The 19557-nt window shown below is 33.8% G+C and overlaps 2 protein-coding genes and 1 pseudogene across 2 annotated transcripts; all 3 read left to right on the top strand.

Annotated features, from left to right (window-relative positions):
* Positions 1-777: 777 nt before the first annotated feature.
* On the top strand, positions 778-1161 carry LOC116113081 (xyloglucan endotransglucosylase/hydrolase protein 22-like). The gene has a single exon (XM_031399236.1). The coding sequence runs from the start codon at positions 778-780 to the stop codon at positions 1159-1161; it is 384 nt and encodes a 127-aa protein (XP_031255096.1).
* Positions 1162-7716: 6555 nt separating this feature from the next.
* On the top strand, positions 7717-8917 carry LOC116113031 (probable xyloglucan endotransglucosylase/hydrolase protein 23). The gene is made up of 3 exons (XM_031399168.1): positions 7717-7996; positions 8080-8273; positions 8362-8917. Exons 1-3 carry the CDS (start codon positions 7739-7741, stop codon positions 8765-8767), a joined length of 858 nt encoding a protein of 285 aa, XP_031255028.1. The 5' UTR covers positions 7717-7738; the 3' UTR covers positions 8768-8917.
* Positions 8918-14614: 5697 nt separating this feature from the next.
* Positions 14615-15562, top strand: LOC116113151 (annotated as a pseudogene).
* Positions 15563-19557: the final 3995 nt, after the last annotated feature.

The following is a 19557-nucleotide window of genomic DNA, read 5'->3' as shown; positions in this document are numbered from 1 at the left end:
TATCACATTAGCGGCTGATTTATTGGGTTGCCAATTCTTGCGCAGTAAATTTTCCCAGCATTACAACACAATTGACAACTACAGCAAGAGATTCCGCAACTAAAATTATGGTTACAGAAAACAATCATTTGCAACTATTGAATTGTTGCTAAATTAGATGCAAATATTTATTAATTAATTTGTAACTATTTTTATTAGTTGCAAAATGATACAATTACCAAAATATCCAAGCTTTTGACAATAATTACAAAAGGCCCAGGATACATTTAGCAACTAATTATTTTGTGCATATTACAAATAGTTGCAAAAACTCATGTATAGCAACTAAAATGTATTTAGTCGCTAAAAGTTGATGAATTTTTTGGGCTCCCACTTTCTCGGTATAATGAAAAGATAATATTTTAATTTGTTACTAAAATTACTGTTGAGTAACTAATTAGTTAGTTGTAAATTATCTTCTTTTGGCAACTAAGATTTTAGTTGCCAAATGGATGGTAAATTCTACAAATCAATTTGGGCGCCCCATGTTCCCGCTTGAAATAAATTGAAATTTTGGGTATGTTATTTTGGCAACTAAAGTTATAGTTGTTAATAGGATTTTTTCGCAACCAAAATGTTAGCCACTAAATATTGTTTATTAAAAATGATATATACTACTAGTAACCAAAATCAATTAGTTACACAAAGTTTGGATATTAGAAATTTGATAATGGCAACTGCAACATTAGTTGCAAAATTTTTTATTTTTTTTGGCAACTACTAAANGATGGTACCCCCATGAGAGAGTTCAAGAACTTGGAGTCAATTGGTGTTCCATTCCCGAAGAATCAGTCTATGAGAATATACTCTTCTCTTTGGAATGCTGACAACTGGGCTACTAGAGGTGGACTTGTGAAGACAGATTGGACTCAAGCTCCTTTCACTGCTTCCTACAGAAACTTCAGTGCTGATGCTTGTATTTGGTCTAATGGAGCATCTTCTTGCAATTTTAACTCAACTTCTTCTTCATCCAGCAATGGTACTTGGTTCTCCGAAGGGCTTGATGCTACAAGTCAAGAGAGACTGAAATGGGTTCAGAATAACTACATGATATACAATTACTGCACAGATACCAAGAGATTTCCCCGGGGCCTTCCTGCAGAATGTAGCTCCACCTTTTAGAGCTGGACAAGTTAAATCGTCAACACAAGAGTAAACTACTTTTGCCAAACCCAAATAATTACTTAACGACCTTTTCACTCAAATACTTTCAAAATACCATTTTAATATCTAAATTTATATTCTATTTCTGATTCTGTTATTGTTACGACTCCACATCACCACTATTCTTTACCCTGATCATTACTCACCAAAACCCCTCAAACCCTATTCCCGTCGATCTCACCAATCATTACCAATTTAACGATTAGAGTTTGTGTAATCGCCTTTCTCAAATCAAATTTCGATCAATTCTAACCACCAAAAGACTCATCTGCCTCTCTCCTTCAAAAGCTTCGACAACCTTGACCAAGTTTGATTTTTATTCGCCGCCAAAACATAAATTTAAATAGTAAAATGATATTTTAAAAGTTTGCTATGCATCAACAGTTCAAAAGTTATGTTCTCTTGTCCAAAATAGGATGTTGTTGCTAAAGCTGGAAAATTGATAACTAGAGAATATCCTCATATATATTTAAAGGAAACACGAATTTAAAAGTCAAATTAATAAATATTTTAATATGTTTCCAAGATTTGAAATTGTGTCTAACTAATTTGTTTTTCAAAATAGTAATAATTTTAAATGAAGATATCAGAAATTGATTCATCAAATCTATGAAAATTAAAAAAATAATAGTGAAATATCTATGAACATTGACACTGTAATTTGATAGTGCTATTCTTACCCCAGCAATGTTACTTGCGGTGAGGTTGCAAATTGTTACAATTTATGGGGTTGTGTAAGTGGTGGTTAATGTTATGCTCTAGTCCAATGGTTGCAACTAAGTTCTAATTCAAATCCATCTTATTACAATAAACAATAATACTTTGGGTACTAACGGATTTTACTAACCAGTATACTAACTTAAAGCATAGTACGGGTACCATGCGCATAGTACAGGTACCATATGTAATTTTAACAAAAGTTAGTACACTGATTAGTAAAATCCGTTAGTACGCATAACATTACCCTACAATAAAACCAATCAATGAAAGTATACAAAGAAGTAAAACGAACATACTTATTAATTAATTGTATTATAATAAGATACATAATTATTTTCCAACAAAACAATTGCTATAGTTTTTACATTGACGATACGGGTGGCTATAAAACTTTTTTTTTTTTTTTTTCTAACTTATATAACATCTATTTATTAATTTGTGACACCACGTCAACGTTACCTGGTGGCGGAGCTAACGTATGCCCAGGTTGGGCCAGAATCTCTACGGGATTTCAAAAAGTGTGTGTTATTACACTTAGGCAAACAATGTTTTATATAATTACAATTACCCCTAAAATTATTAAGGGTAATGTTATGCTTACTCACGATCTTACTATCTATCTTACTATCCTTTGTAAATATAACGTATAGTACGGGTACCATACGCATAGTACGGCTACCATATGTAATTTTAACAAAAGTAGTAAGACGATTAGTAAGCTCGTGAGTAAACATAGCATTATTGAATTATTAAACACTAAAACATATTCAATGAAAATTTACCCAATCCAATAATTAAGTACTACAGTGAATTTGAAGAAACATAATTTTGCACCGGGATATATCCGGTAACATGGTATTAATGTAAATTTGTAAGTTTTTATTTGCTTCCTAATTTTTTTTTTTTTTTTTTTTGTTTTCTAATTTATGTAAGAATAAAAGGTTTAAAATTAAAATAAAACTATAAAATAGAGATTAAGTTTAGAAGTTATTATATCATTAAGGTTAAACTTGTCAAAACAAAAATATATTTAAAAATAAAAAGAAAAATCAATTTGATGGGGGCTAAAAATGATCACTTCCCTAATGAAAAATCAGTTGGAAAGAAAAAAGGAGATAACCTTAAGGGTGCGTTTGGTTCAGGAAATGTTGGATTACTAGAATTTTATATTACCTTAAGGGGGCATTTGGTTGGCGGTAATGTGAGATAATGAGGGTTATGTCATCTTATATTACTTGATTATCACGTTTGGTTGTCGAGTAATATAAAATTTCGGTAATTTTCAAATACTAATAGTAGTTACTACTGGTAATATTGGAGGTAATCTAATTACCTCTATTTTCTTAGGTATTCTAAGATTATCAGGGTTATCTTTTTTTGTTACAATTTTATCCCTTATTAATAAAAGTTTTGGATAATAATGCCCTCATTTTAAAATAAATTTACATTAATATCCTATTTAAATTTTACCCTTGTTTAATTAAAATTTTGGACAATAATGTCATTATATTTAAAACAATTTACAAACCACCACTGCCACCCAGCCACCACCGCTGACAGTGGGCCAACCACCACGGACCGCCGCCGAAAAGCCGTTGGAGTCCCTAAAAAAGAATGAGATTCGGTGGGAGGATTCAATATGGCCGTTTCCGGCCATATTGATGGCCTGGCCATTTTCGGCCAGATCGATGGAACTGGCCGTTAACAACCAGATCCTTGGCCATTAACGGCCAGATATGGGCAAGATTTGGCCGTTAACGGCCACGGACATGGCCATCAACGGCCATATCTATTCTGGCCAGAAATGGCTAGAATAGATCTGGCCATTTCCTGCCAGATCTGGCCTGATATGGCCGTTTTGGCCTCTTGGTCACGGCAAGCTACCGAAGGGGACTTTCGGAGACTTCCAGCGGTGTTTGCGATGGCAGCAGTGACGGCAGGAGGTGGGGGTGATTTCGTAATAAATTAAAGTTTTATATAAGCGGGGGTGTTTTAACTAAATCTGAAATATTGGGGGTTAAAAGAAATTATTCAAAAATTAATAATAAAAAAATATTATATTAATATTTGAAAAGGGGACAATTTAGTAATTTAAATAACATACCAACCAATTTATTCCCCATAATCAAACATATTAATATAATATACCTACCAACTAACCAAACACATTTTCCTAAAGATTCCTAGTAATCTTCTAAGGTAATTTATCTTTCTAGTAATCCAACATTCCCAGTAATCTAACATTTCTGAACCAAACGTTGGGGGTTATGTGGGATTACTGGATTAAGTCATCTTATATTACTTGATTACCATGTTTGGTTGTCAAGTAATATAAGATACCGATAATCTTCAAATACCAATAGTGGCTACTATTGGTAATATTGGAGGTAATCTGATTACCTCCATTTTCTTAGGTATTCTAAGATTACCAAGGCTCTTTTTGTTACAATTCTATCCCCTATTAATAAAATTTTAGGACAATCATGCCTTTATTTTTAAATTTATTTACATGAATATGCTTTTACTATTTCACCCCAATTAATTAACTTTTTGGACAAAATTACTCTTGAATTCAAACAAATTGCAGCCCACTCAAGCCACCACCCCCACCTACCTGTCGTCGGCAACCACCGCAGCGGCCAGCCACGGTCGGAACGGCACACGGAAGGCCGAAAATGGCCGTCGTGCGCCGATATGGCCATTTTTGGCCAGCTAGCCAGAAATGGCCAAATCATGCTAGATCTGGTCGTTGACGACTAGATCTAATCTGCTTGTCAAAGGCCAGATCTGTCACGTCTGGCCATTTCCGGCCAGATCTCTGGCCGAAAATGGCCATAAGGCGCATGGAGGCCATTTCCTGCCTTCTGTGCGCCGTTAGGTTGCCGACGGCCTGTGGTGGTTGCCGGCGGCTGGTAATGGCTGGGTTGGTGGGGCTGCTTTGTTGATTTTCCAAACTTTTATTATGAGGTTGTTTTTACTAAGTTTTTAAATGCAGGGGGGGTTATATAATCCAAATAATAATCAATATTAAAAAATAATATAATAATAACATTTAATTAGAGGACAATTTTGTAATTTAAATAACATACCCACCAATTTATTCCTCCCAACCAAACATATTACTATAACATACCCACAAATTAACCAAACACATTTTCCTAAAGATTCCCTCTAATCTTCAAGGTAATCTAACTTTCTAGTAATCCAACATTCCCTGAACCAAACGCCCCCTGAAGATTATCAGGAATCTTTAAGAAAATGTGTTTAGTTAATTGGTGGGTATATTATATTAATATGTTTGGTTAGGGAGAATAAATTGATGGGTATGTTATTTAAATTACTAAATTGTCCTCTTTTTAAATATTAATATAATATTATTTTTATTATTAATTTTTGAATTTTTTTTAACCCCCAATATTTCAGATTTAGCTAAAACACCCCGATTATATACAACTTTAATTTATGACAAAATCACCCCCATCCCCTGCCGCCACCGCAAACCACCGCCGGAAGTCTCCGAAAGTTGCCGTGACTGTAAGGCTCTGATATGGCCATTTCTGACAATATTGATGGTAGAAAACGGTCGTATCAGGCCAGATCTGGCAGGAAATGGCCAAATCCCTGGCCATTATCGGCTAGATCTGGCCGTTAACGGCCAAATCTCGTCTGATATGGCCGTTTTCGGCCATCAATATGGCCGAAAACAGCCATATTGAAGCCTCCCGGAGCCTCCCAATGAATCTCGATCATTTTTAAGGACTTCGACGACTTTCTGGCGGTGATCCGTGGTTGTTGGCCCGTTGTCGGCGGTGGTGGTTTGTAATTTGTTTTAAATATAAGGACATTATTGTCCAACAACTTAATTAAAAAAATGTAAAATTGAAATGGTATATTAATGTAAATTTATTTTAAAACAGGGGTATATTGTCCAAAATTTTTATTAATAAGGGATATAATTGTAACAAAAATAAGATTATCAAGGTAATTTTACAATACCTAAGAAAATAAAATTAATCAGATTACCTCTAATATTACCAACAGTAACAACTATTGGTAATGCAAGATTACCGAAATCTTATATTACTTGACAACCAAACATAGTAATCAAGTAATATAAGATGACATAACTCTTGTAATCTTTCATTACCTCAAACCAAAGGCCGTGTAAGGGGTTGGTAAGGCAGTCAAGGAGGTTTACTATCTTCCTTGAGTTCTTGAGTTCAAACCTTGGGGTTTGCTTATCTGGTCTTTTAAGCTTATAGGGTGTTTAATGAATCCCGGATATTAGTTGAGGTGCATACAAACTGGCCCAGACACCCTAGTTATCAAAAAAAAAAAAAAAAAAAAAAAAAAGGAGATTTCAAATATAATTAAGTTATTTTATATTACAATATAATTGTTTCTTATACTTCCTGTAGCATAAAAATTTTAGGGTGCGTTTGGCTTATTATTTTGGGTAGGATTTTGGGGATAGTATTGGATAGTTGAATAGGGGAGTATTACGAGATAAAATTTAAAAATTTATGAAAAAGCCCCCAAGGTTTGCTAATTTAATAAACACCCAAATATATTAAAATATTGTAAAATGACGAAAACACCCCTAACACCCAAAGTGCCAGATTCCATCCACCACTGCTGGAATCTGGCCAAAAAATTGGATAACCACAAAATCCGGTCGGATCTGGCAGGCATTCGATCGATATGGCCTTTTCCGGCCATATCCACCACGGATCTGGTCGAAAAAGGCCAGATCTAAGGCCGAATGTGGCCTTCGACGGCCGAAAAATGCCAACTTTGGCCGTCAGCTAAGGCCAAAGATATGAATGTCGTTGTCTGTCAACGACGGCCATTTCTCTGGCCGTCAGATCTGGCCATTACCGACAATTTTCGGTGGTCGTGTGACTGTTGTGACAGATTCCGCGGTGGTTGTCGGAATCTAGCAAGTATTGTGGATGGGGGTGTTTCTGTTAGTTTTTAAACTTTTTTTCTGGAGTGTATTTAATGAAATTAATAAACTTATGGGGTTTAAAAGTAATTAAAAAAATAGACTAATATTTTGAAAATAACGTGCCAAATAACATTTGAAGAATAGGATTGGAAATATGGATAAAAACAATAAGCCAAACGCACCCTTAAATATCCTCTTTTCTATTATTTTTTTTAATGCTCCTCATATTCTAATTTTTTTTTTTATTGTTTGTAGTTAACACAAAAACTGAAAAAAGTCTACATTAAACAAAAAAAAAAAGTCTTAAATATAACAAATATATCACGTCATCTGACATATCAATCTTATAAAATACACAATTAATTTAAAATTAATAGAAAAATAAAATAAAACACGTGCCATATTACTATTATTATTGGCAATAGAATATTATTTTCACCGCGTGAGACAGATATTTGGAGGGTGAGTGGTGAAGGTGGAGCTGGTGGAGTGACATAATGACATTAGATGATTTGACAGTTCAAGTGGGTTAGTTGAACCGCAAGTATTGGCTGTAACATATCTGGGAAAGCTTGTGATGAAGCGAACCCGCGAAATATCTCTTCACCTTCTTCCCATAATAAAAGCAAAGTGGCGTCGTACTCTCTCTTATCCTCATAAAACATACGTACTCACAATTATTTTTTTTTTTTTTTTACAATTATTTTCCTACTTACAACTGTCGACAGCTTAGTTGATTGAAGCTTCCAATAATCTTCCTTTTCTCCTTTGCCAAAGCCTAGTTGTTTTACTACAAATACAATCCATGATTCTTAACACATGCATCCCTTCACTTTCAAACTTCACTCAGTTTTAATCAAAGCTTCTATGGCTTCAATGTTGCATTTCTTTCTTCTGCTCGGTTCTTTAATGGTTGCTTCTGCCGGTAGCTTGAACGAAAATTTTGATATTACTTGGGGAGATGGCCGTGGTAAGATGATCAACAATGCGAACCTTCTTACTTTGTCTCTTGATAAAGCCTCTGGCTCCGGCTTCCAGTCCAAGAATGAGTATCTATTTGGCAAGATTGATATGCAGGTCAAGCTTGTCGCTGGAAACTCTGCTGGCACTGTCACTGCTTATTATGTAAGTTCCTAAACCGTATAAAAATTTTCTTTTGTTTCTATATATCTAAGTTTATGTTACTAAATGTTATCTTAAATTTGCAGTTGTCCTCAAAAGGGTCTACATGGGATGAGATAGACTTCGAGTTCTTGGGAAATTTGAGTGGTGATCCTTACATTCTTCACACTAATGTGTTCAGTCAAGGAAAGGGTAACAGAGAGCAACAATTCTATCTCTGGTTCGACCCGACTGCTGATTTTCACACCTATTCCATTCTCTGGAATCCACAGCGCATTGTGTGAGTATTCTATTTAATTTCTTCACTCCAACTTAAAATTTAATATATTTTTACTTGTTTTTCTTAATCTTTTTGTTTGTGATTTCAGCTTCTTTGTCGATGGCACTCCTATAAGAGAGTTCAATAACTCAGAGTCAATGGGTGTTCCATTCCCAAAAAATCAGCCAATGAAAATATATTCTTCACTCTGGAATGCTGATGACTGGGCTACTAGAGGTGGACTTGTGAAGACGGATTGGACTCAAGCTCCTTTCACTGCTTCCTACAGAAACTTCAAAGCTGATGCTTGTGTTTGGTCTAAGGGAAAATCTTCTTGCAATTCAAAAGCACCTTCATCTTCATCCAGAAATGGTGCCTGGCTCACTCAAGAGCTTGACTCAACAAGTCAAGAAAGACTGAAATGGGTTCAGAAGAACTACATGATATACAATTATTGCAGCGACACAAAGAGATTTCCCCAGGGCCTCCCTGCAGAATGCAGATCAACCAAATAAAATTAATTTTGTTCATAGTTTGTTTTAGTCATTGTGACTAGCAGAGTCCAATTCTTTCATTCTTTCAAATCTTAAATTCTTGTAATATAAGCAAATTGTAATTCTGTTTTGAGTTAAAGAGTTATGTACTAATTATGTTCACTTGTCCAAAAGAAGTCTTAAATCTTAAATCTTGTATAATGAATGATAAATATTTTTGCTTCTGGTATACTTAGTCGGTTGTCAAATATTTGACTCTCCAGGCTTACTTTTTTAAGAGGTTGACTTCCTTTATAGCATCTCTCAGGTTTAGTAAAAGCAAAGCGAAACCCATAAGTTTCTAAACATGACATTTACACACCTACGATTAACAGATGTTAGGGAAATCTAAACATTCAAAGGATAAAATGGGCTTTTCAAAGGGCATCATGTCAATCAAGCTATAACAGCTAGATCTGATCACGACTACGTGACTCCTTATTGGTTGCAGCCAGATTCAATGGCAGCATCTCAATCTAATCATAATCATAGTTTGATTTCATCGCAAAGTCACAATTATGGTTTAATGTAATAATGAGGCCGACAGACATTGCTGCAGAATCTTGCCACGCTTTGTGATCTTTAAGGGGTGTATTAGTCTATATATTGGAAATTCTTCGTTAGTCACTTAATTTGACGAACGACCGTGCAATGTAGAGCTGTTATTGTAACGTGCGAGAACCTATGTATCTCATAAAACATAAAAGGTGTCACTACAAAACCCCAAACATAATCATTTTAATACAGTTTAATATAGTAATATCATCCTTTCAGCTTTACGATACCGTTTTCTCCACGTAAGCTAGATTTTTTGACGGTGGGTGGGCTAGGTGGACCTAGCAATATCTGTGGTTGTAAAATATCGGAGAAAGAAAAATCACTTCACCTCCATCCACGTCTCAAGAATATTTGTGACCTTAGATAAGAGTTATTTTAGAACTTTTTTAATAATATAAGTATATATTAAAAAATTATTTCAAATTTATTTTTCTTACCTTTTGAGATGCAAAATCACTAATTAAATTTTTATATTCAAGTTTAAAAACTAATTTTTTTTCAATTGATAATATAGCCAAATTACCAAATCTTTCTTGTGAGGGCGAGAGGTGGACGACGGGCTACCGGGATCATGTAAGTGAGGGGTTTTGGGGAGGGGCTTGAGGGGATGAAGATGTTGGTGTCCAGGAAGATCAACGACAGCGGATACGTGCCAAAACTGTCGCACGCGGTGAAGAATGAAAATGGGTTGCGAAAATCAGCAAAAATCGACCAAATTGGGGGTTGTCAAGACTGTGAAAACGTTTTAGAAGTGATTAAGTGATGAATCCGATCAATTTTGGTGAGAAAATTAACCGGAATCATCACTTCAATGCCGACAGTGACACTATGGCGGGGTAGAGAGGTGGAGATACAATGTTTTCATCATTTTAGGGATTGAATGGGTGTTTTGAAATTTTAGACATTTAAATAACTAGTTTAGTTAATTTATGAGTGTGAATGGAAAATATAAAACATGGTTTTTTTGTAAATTTATGCAAAAAAAGTATAATGAATTTGGGATTTTCTGGCTTTTTTGGGTCCTTTGGACCAATTTTGATAAAAAATTATAAACTTTTTTGGGTCCATTGGTATTTCTGTAAATCTATTTAAAAAAATTTTAAAATAATTTTGGGCTCCTTTTTGGGGCTTTTTTTTTTGGGGCCCTAGGCAGGTGCCTTACCTGCCTACCCCTTGGGCCGGCCCTACCTTCACCTTCTCCGCTAAAATAAAGCAAAAGTTGCGTTTAACCCATTTATTATCCTGAAACAAAGATGCAACTTTTCTTTAACAAATTTTTTCGTTCCTACAATTGTCCACAACTTATGTGATAGTACTGAACGAAGGAGAGATATGATACGAAACCAAAATAACAAACACACAAATCACAAACAATAAAAGAAAGAAAAAATAATAACAAACACACAAACCACAAACAATAAAAGAAAGAAAAAATATGCATGATTTTATCTTGATTAACTCAGTTAATAAATTACGTCTAACTGAGTTAATATTATTACAATATTATCTCACCTCTCTTGTTTACAATGAATGAATTTGTCCTATGATTACTAGCACTTGCTGAGTCGATATTATTACAATACTGTCTCACCTCTCTTGTTCATAATGAATGAATTTGTCTTGTGATTACTATCACTCATTACAAGAGAAAAATATATTTATATACAGTGAGACCTCTGAATGCGTTTGCGTGGCCCATTAACGTTGAAGTAGTTGACAACTCCAACGAGTACCTTCCCAAGACTTTCCTTTTCTAACTTTCACAAGCTAAGTGTAAGTATAAATATGAGCCATGACACTCAACACATTCATCGACTCACTTAACAGTTAAAGACTTCACTCAGTTTCATTAGATGATCAGTTCAATCAAAGCTTTTATGACTACAAGAAAAAAAGCCTGCCTTGATTGAAAATTTGACATAATTTCTTGATTGTTCTAAAAATCGGTTAAGAAATTTAATTTTTGACAAATTCTTAACAATTATTAACTGTCAAAGATTTTGTAAAAAATAAATTGTACGAATTTTATTTTTAACTGTTATAATCTCAACCCTTGACAGTTTTTAACTGTGAAGGATTAAGTTTAAAAAAAAAAAAAAAAAAAAAAAATTGAACGGCAGCAAAGTTTCCCACCTCAAAATTTTCACAAGCCAAATTCTCCTGCCCATTAAGTCAAAGCTGCTTTAGGGTTATAAAATATTAAAGGATCGGTTTGAATTATTATTTTATACCCTACTCCAAATCCTATTATCAAAATAACTGTTTGTTTAATTATTTAAAATACTATTATATTTTAAGTAATACAATAGTCACCAAAAATAGTGTATCAAAAATATATACTGAATGACATGGCATAATCTTGACTATTAAATAATATTAAGTTATAATTAATGAACGGTCAAGATTTTATTACGTCATTCGGTGCATACTTTCAGTGCACTATTTTCGATGGCTCTATCATTTTCCTTATATTATATTTAATTACTTTTAATCTCCTTAAGTTTATTAATTTAATTAAACACCATTATAAAAAAAAGTTTAAAAATTAACAAAAATACTCCCATCTACCCATAGTTGCCAGTTTTCGACAACCACTATCGGTGGTAGTCGGAATCTATCACAACGACGTACAAATGATCAGAACTAATCGGTAATTCACCGATCTGGCCTTTTTCGGCCAGATCTATAGTGGATCTGATAAAAAAAAATCAGATCGACAAACAACCGATCAAATCCAATCAGTCTACATCGTAACAGTAGATTTCGATCAGATTTCGACAGTGATAGCCAGAATCTGACACTATAGGTGGATGAGAGTGTTTTTATTATTTTATAAAATTTTTATATATTAAAATATTTAGTTAAATTAGCAAAAACCCAGAAAATTTTTTTATTAATTTTTAAATTTTATCTCCTAATAATTACTCTATTCAACTATCCAATACTATTTTTAAAATCCTATTCAAAATAACAAACGAAAGACAGAAAAATAACCCATTTCTTCCCGTCCAAATTTAATGCGCCCAAAACCCATTTCTTCCGCCCAAAAACCAGAAAGATTTCCCTCTCTTCCGCCCAGAATCTCTCTTTCTCGCCCTTCCACAGTTCCACTGATCAAAATCCCACTCATCAATTGATCTTTTATTAAACGCATTCTTGATTATTCAGTCGCGTGATCGAAATAATAGCCAGATGAAGAAACCTTACGCTGGTCGTGATCTTGATCTTGAGTATCGACATCCACGGCGTCGTTTTCTTGGCCTTCATCGACGTTGTCGAGTTCGTCGATCTTGTCCTCGATGGAGGAACTGAAGCCCACGGAATCGGAGGCACCGTCATTTAGCAGAGGCTTGGGGCGGTCAAGGAGGTGTTACGGTTGAGAGAGACGCGTGTGGAGGGGAGAGACTGAGAGGAGGAGGAGCGCGGAGATAACGGCGCACATGTGTGACGGGGCCGGCGACGAGATCTGAGACTTCGTAGCATTTCCGCCGTTAAAGATGCCGGAAGATGGTGACAGTGACGGACATGATTGATGCTGTTCTGATCAGATCTAAGGTAATTTTTTTCTCTTACTTTATCAATTTTCGTTATTACTAGCTCTCGATCTCGCTACATCTAACCTTAATTCAATTCCTCTGTTTGTTCATTGATAATTCACAATCTCTTCAATATTGTTACGGTGTCAGTGTTCGGATTATGTTTTTTTTGAAGATTTGTTGTTGTTTGTTGGAATTATTAATTTTGAGGTGTATCAATTGGTGTGTAAGATACGTGATAAGTACGAGTCAGTGAACATTCTTGTTGGGTGTTTTGATTGAATTTGTTTGTTTGTGTGTTCAGATTAGATTTGGGTGATGTGTTTGGACTGTTGATCAAGTTTGAGACAAAGAGTAAAAGAGTGAAGGGACTAAGTTTCCGCAGTAAGAGACCATGGATCCTTGCGAGTCTTCATAGTGGTGTGATCCAGCTATGGGACTATCGTATGGGGACTCTGATTGATAGGTTTGACAAGCATGATGGCCCAGTTCGTGGTGTCCATTTCCACAAGTCTCAGCCTTTATTCGTGTCTGGAGGTATGGTTGATTTTATATTTACAATGTATTTGGCTTTTGGGTTATTCTTTGGTTGATCTATGCACTGTTTTTTGGGTACCATTTTTTGGCTTTCAGTGTTAGATATCTGTTATGTTGTTAGCTTAAGGGCTTAGTTGCTTAATCTAAAACAAACTAATGGAATTTAATCAATTTGGATCTAGAACGCACTTGCTTGCAGCTTTAATCTCTAACCATGTATTGGATGATTACTTTTTCTGCAATTTGATGGCATCTGCATCATCTTTCATGTCTTTTTTCATGTTCAAAGTTCTCCAAACTTTTTGTATTGTAGTGTTTTATGTTTGTATTAGATTCTATAAGTTATTAGGACTAATTGTTTTTGTTTCTATTCACCAAGTAGCCTATGAAAGAATACATAGTTTTAAATTATCATATAATAGATCAAAATAAATTTTTACAACAATCCATTATTATAGAAAAATGGGGATCAAAATAACAATTCAACTCCAACCTCCTTTGCCAAGATAATTTTTTACTCTTTACAAAGAGCTCTTTATTTCATATTCAACTTTTATGCTGATGTATGTGTAAAGCTGGTTTAGTAGTTTTTGGAATGGAATTGCTTGTCCAAATTTGTAGAGTGAGAATGTTCGTTTTCTGTGATATTGTAGGCATTAGTATGAATTCTTCATTAATAACAAAGCTTATGTTTTTTTAACTGGTTAATCTCTAAATTTTAGGTACAAAGGAGGCCCAGCATTGCCAAGAAAGATGATTTGTGAGGGCATTACCAGTGAGAAGAAAGTAGAGGTTTACTCACTTTCTCTCAATGTGAGTGCCCTTAATGCATGTATGTGGTTTTTTTTTTTTTTTTTGTTTTGTTTTGTTTATCATTCTATTCTTTTATTTGAATTTGTATTGTTTTGTTTTAACGCTGTATTAAGGTTAACTTCTCAATCAATTTATGTAATATTCTTAGATATGTTGTGACTTTATATTATGCAATTATTATTAATAAAAATTTATTATTATTATTCAATTTTTTTTTTTTGGGTTAAAAACTCTTGACAGTTCGAAGACTGTCGATGATTTGGTTAAAATTCAGTTAAATCTTTGACAGTTATTAAACTGTCAAGAATCTGTCAAGAGGTCCTTGACAATTCAAAAACTGTCATGACCCTTTCTTGACAGGGGCTACAATGACAGTTCAAAAATTGTCAAGGAACCCCTTTCTTGACAGATAATACCTGTCAAGCAAGGCCTTTTTTCTTGTAGTGATGGCTTCAATGTTGCATTTGTTTCTTCTGCTTGGTTCTTTGATGGTTGCTTCTGCTGGTAGCTTGAACACAAATTTTGATATCACTTGGGGAGATGGCTGTGCCAAGATGGTTAACTATGGGGAGCTTCTTATTCTGTCTCTGGATAAAGCCTCTAGTTCCGGCTTCCACTCCAAGAATGAGTATTTATTTGGCAAGATCGATATGCAGCTCAAGCTTGTTGGTGGAAACTCTGCAGGCACTGTCACTGCTTACTATGTAAGTTTAAAGTTCCTAAACAATATTAATAAATTTGCTTCTGGTTTCTAAATGTGGAAGTTTATGTTACGAAATGTCATGTTAATTTTGCAGCTATCCTCAAAAGGGTCTACATGGAACGAGATAGACTTCGAATTCCTAGGAAATTTGAGCAGTGATCCTTATATTCTTCACACTAATGTGTTCAGTCAAGGAAAGGGTAACAGAGAACAACGTTCTATCTCTGGATTGATCCCACTGCAGATTTCCACACCTATTCCATTCTCTGGAATCCCCAGCGCATCATGTAAGTATCCATATTAAGTACTTCCCTTCAACTCAAATCTCAATCATGTTTATTTGTTTATCTTAATCTTTTTAGACTGAACCAATATTCTTTTTGTTTGTAATTTCAGTTTCTCTGTGGATGGCACTCCCGTAAGAGAGTTCAAGAACTGAGAGTCAATTGGTGTTCCATTCCCAAAGAATCAACCAATGAGAATATACTCTTCCTTTTGGAATGCTGATGACTGGTCTACTGGAGGTGGACTTTTGAAGACAGATTGGACTCAAGCTCCTTTCACTGCTTCGTGTTTGGTCTAATGGTGCATTTTCTTGTACTTCAAACTCACCTTCTTCTTCATCCTTCTCAAGAGCTTGATACAAGAAGTAAGGAGACTGAAATGGGTACAGAAAAACTACATGATATACAATTAGTGTAGTGCACCAAGAGATTTCCCCCAGGGCCTTCCTGCAGAATGCAGCTCCACCTCTTAGAGAAAAATTAAACCATCAACACACACACACACACATATATATATACATAAATTCTTTTGTTATTTGTTTTAGCCATTTGTGTATTATTTCAATCTTAGTTATCAATAAAATCACAAACTTTGGCCGTGCATCTTAATTTTACTGTATACAATTAGTGATTATCCTCTTTAATATTGAAATAGAGTAGCTTTTTTTGTTATTATTATTATTATTATTATTTTGTTACCGAGAGTGTCTATGTTAGTTTACGCGCATTTCGACTCGTCTTTCGACATCGAATAAAACTTTCGAAATAAGGTAAACCTTGCAGTCCGTGGCCAATAGTATTAATAATCGATTTTGTGATTCGAATTTGAGGGGTGAGTAAACCTCTTGGCCCGAAGCTTTTACCACTCAGCCAATACCCAATATGTAATTGACTTTATCAGTTAATGACAAGTTAAAGGAAATCCCCAAAATTAATCACTTGCAACCTCCCACAAAATAGCAAGAGAATTTCATATTCATATGTTTTGAAATGAAAACCCAAAAACTTAACAATTTCTACCATTTTTATCTGGAGCAATAATGGGATTTAATTAATTAACTATAATTATTAACCATATTTTTAATACTACATAATTTAATATGAGTTAGTAATTGAATATCTTAATTTTCTTTACTAATAAAGGAAACTAGAAACAAAAATAGGTAAATATTCTTAATAATCCTTGTTGTGGTCCGAAAATATGCAATTAATTTATTCAATTATATTTATTAACATTTAATAAATCAAATAAGATGATTTTTCATTGTTTTTACATGGTGTAGAACAACATAAATTTTATGACTTAATATAAAATGAATTTTTTTTGCATTATAAAAAAATGGTGGCTTAAGAATTTCACTGTTTGAATTGAGGTTCGTTCATATTTTAACACTTGTATGATCTTATCAATTGGTAAAAAAAATATTTCTCAAAGTCAAATAAATTATTTCCCTAGAATAATATTAAGATCTCATCGAAAACTTATAGTAGGTTGCGAAACAATGCAATTTGACGAATAATTGGCAGAATTAAGAGAGAGAGACATATAGCAAACTAAGGATATTAAAGATAACACACATGTTGTTCCAGGAGATAATAATATTTTGATTGAGTTATTATATGGTATTAAAATGAACCCTCTATATTCTTAATTATTAAACTCTCTCTTCATGTTAAAAAAATGAGACGGAAAAATAAGTACTCTTCAAACTCTTGAACATCCATTATTTTCATTGACAAACGAAAAATTAACAAGGATAGTTTATCTTCTTCATGCATGCTTTCTTTTACGGCTCCATCAAGTCTACAAAATGATGCTTGAAGAGGAAACCAGTTGTTCAGAGTTGTAGTGGTGAAGAGAGCTTCTTTGTTCAGGCTTTTAGGGCAATTTCTTTTTCATTATGAAATGAAAAAGAAACTGCCCTAAAAGCCCCATCTCAATTCTCTGCATTTCTTCTCATTATATAGTGATAGGTCAGCTCATTTCTGTGCTTTGATGCCTCGTACTTGCTAGTTGTGATAGATTCTCATCAGGCTTTAATTTGTACTTCTGTTTTCTCTTATTGTAAGCAAAGGAAATTATAAATTTTGCAGAAGAAATTAATTAAGCTAAGTATATCTCTAGAAAATTTTCAATGCAGTGAACAATAGAACTTCTGTTTTTTAGTGTTTAACAAATGGTTTTAAATAGACAAGTTCATTTTTACATTTAGTATGTTATTCAATAATTATATGGACAAATATAGATTAAATGGCATGTAACAAGTCATTATATGAATGAATAATTAATGATTGTTACCAGTGTTTTAATAATCGGTGAAACCCGGTAAAGTGGTTGAGTCTCGGGTTGATCGGTTGAATCGGTTTGACTAGCCGGTTGAATCAGTTTGACCAATAGGTCAAACCAGTGACGTCAGCATGTACAAATGTTTGAAATCCAGTAAAAACTCCCTTGACAATAACACATAATTCTCTACATGTTTGAAATCTTGCAAAGGTCGACAACCTAGACCAAATAAGGCATGTTTCTAGCGTCAACAACACACCATATCACCACGAAAATTCTCCCCTCAGCCTCCTGACCAAAACCCATCTCACCTCACCCTGGTTCCCCTTGCCAATCATTGGCAACAATGAGATTTATTTTTGAGATTTTCGATCGTTTCACTCATCGGAAATCACTTATGTCGCCACCTTTCGACTCACTGGTCCTTCCTCTTCAAAACCCCTACCATCCTAGCCACCAATTGTTCACCGATCGTCGTCTTAATTTCTATGGTTTGCCATGAACATTAAAATTAGTAACTTGTCCCTTTGAATGCCCTAGGTCACGTTTGAATCTTTTGAATTGGTCGAGCCTTGGCGGATTTTAAAACATTGATTGATACACTCAATTGTTTGTCGGTGTTTTTCACATTATAAATTTGAATAATTATGCATAAAAAAAATTGAATATTACTTGTGCTTTGGATTCATGCTTCTCAAATAGTAAATGGGTGGTCATATGAAATTGAAAAATCTTATAAAAAATTTCACAACTCTCTCTTCAGTCTCTTGTAAGCTAATAAATTGGTCTTCTCATGATAAATAAAGCAACCGTCAAATCTAGAGCCAATTTTGGTTGCATCTATCTAGAGATTGGCAAAATTCCCTGTAGGGACGGGCCGAGATTAAGTGTGAAAAATCAGGGACAAAGATGATTTTTCATCCCCGTATTGATTTCAGTCTGTGACTCTGTGGACGAAGATTGGTTCTAATCGCCAGTAAAACGAGAAATCCCCACAAGATTTAAAAATTAAACAAATAAAATATTTCATATTTTATATAATCTACCTATTATAGTTAAGGAATAAATATTTTAGGCTAAAATAAATAATTAAGATATAATCATATATTCATATTATGTTTTGAGAAAATATTTTTATAGATTTGAGAAGTTTTGAAAAGTAAATAAATTTTATTTATATTAATTTTTTTTTGTAATTCAAAACTTAATTGAATACATATATACTTTTTTGTAAGAGATAGTTATTCTCTTAATATTACATAAATTTTCTATAGCTTGCATGCAAAAAAAAAAAAAAATATATATATTGTAATAATTAAAATCACTAATGTTTCTCTCTATAATCTATATTCATTAAATGAACTTTTTGTTAATTACTAATTTATTCTATTTTTTTAATTAGTGTAATTGACAATATAACACAATAAAGTTTATATTAGATTAAACAATTATAATTTTGAAACAATCAATTATAAAAATTTAATTTAAAGAATTTCAGGTCGGGCTGAGATAGGAACAAAGGATTGCCTTTTCTTTTGAATCCCTGGCCCAATTCCTGCTAAATAAAAAGGGGGATCGGGCTAGGGTTGGGGCTACCTATTTTTTTTTGGGGACGGGGATGGGGATGAGGATTGCTATCCTCGCCCCACCCCGGTTCGTTGCCATCCCCACATCCGTCGACTATAGTCAACTCTAATTACAATAACTTCACAGATAGAATATGGAAATAAAATTCAATAGTACTACACATACAAACACTTCTTACAAAAAATATATAGATAAAGTGATGTGGTAGAAAAATAATGGAAGAGTGAATATAATAAGTTGGAGTTTGTATATTCACACTTGGGCTCTTCTATTTATTTTTTGTTATATCATTTTGTACGTAAATCTTTGTAAGAGATGACTTTATTATAAGTAGTAGTACTCAATAAAATTACACTAAAACTAATATCTTCAGCTTTTAACTAATAGAGGCTTGATCCGAACAAATTAAACCTATCATCAGGAAAGGAATCTATATATAATTAGAAAAGATACTAGAATATGCATCA

This window comes from Pistacia vera, unplaced genomic scaffold (genome assembly GCF_008641045.1).
Source record: "Pistacia vera cultivar Batoury unplaced genomic scaffold, PisVer_v2 Contig673, whole genome shotgun sequence".
Lineage (NCBI taxonomy): Eukaryota > Viridiplantae > Streptophyta > Magnoliopsida > Sapindales > Anacardiaceae > Pistacia > Pistacia vera.
Note: the sequence above shows the minus strand (reverse complement) of the source record. Positions and strands in the feature narration are given on the sequence as shown.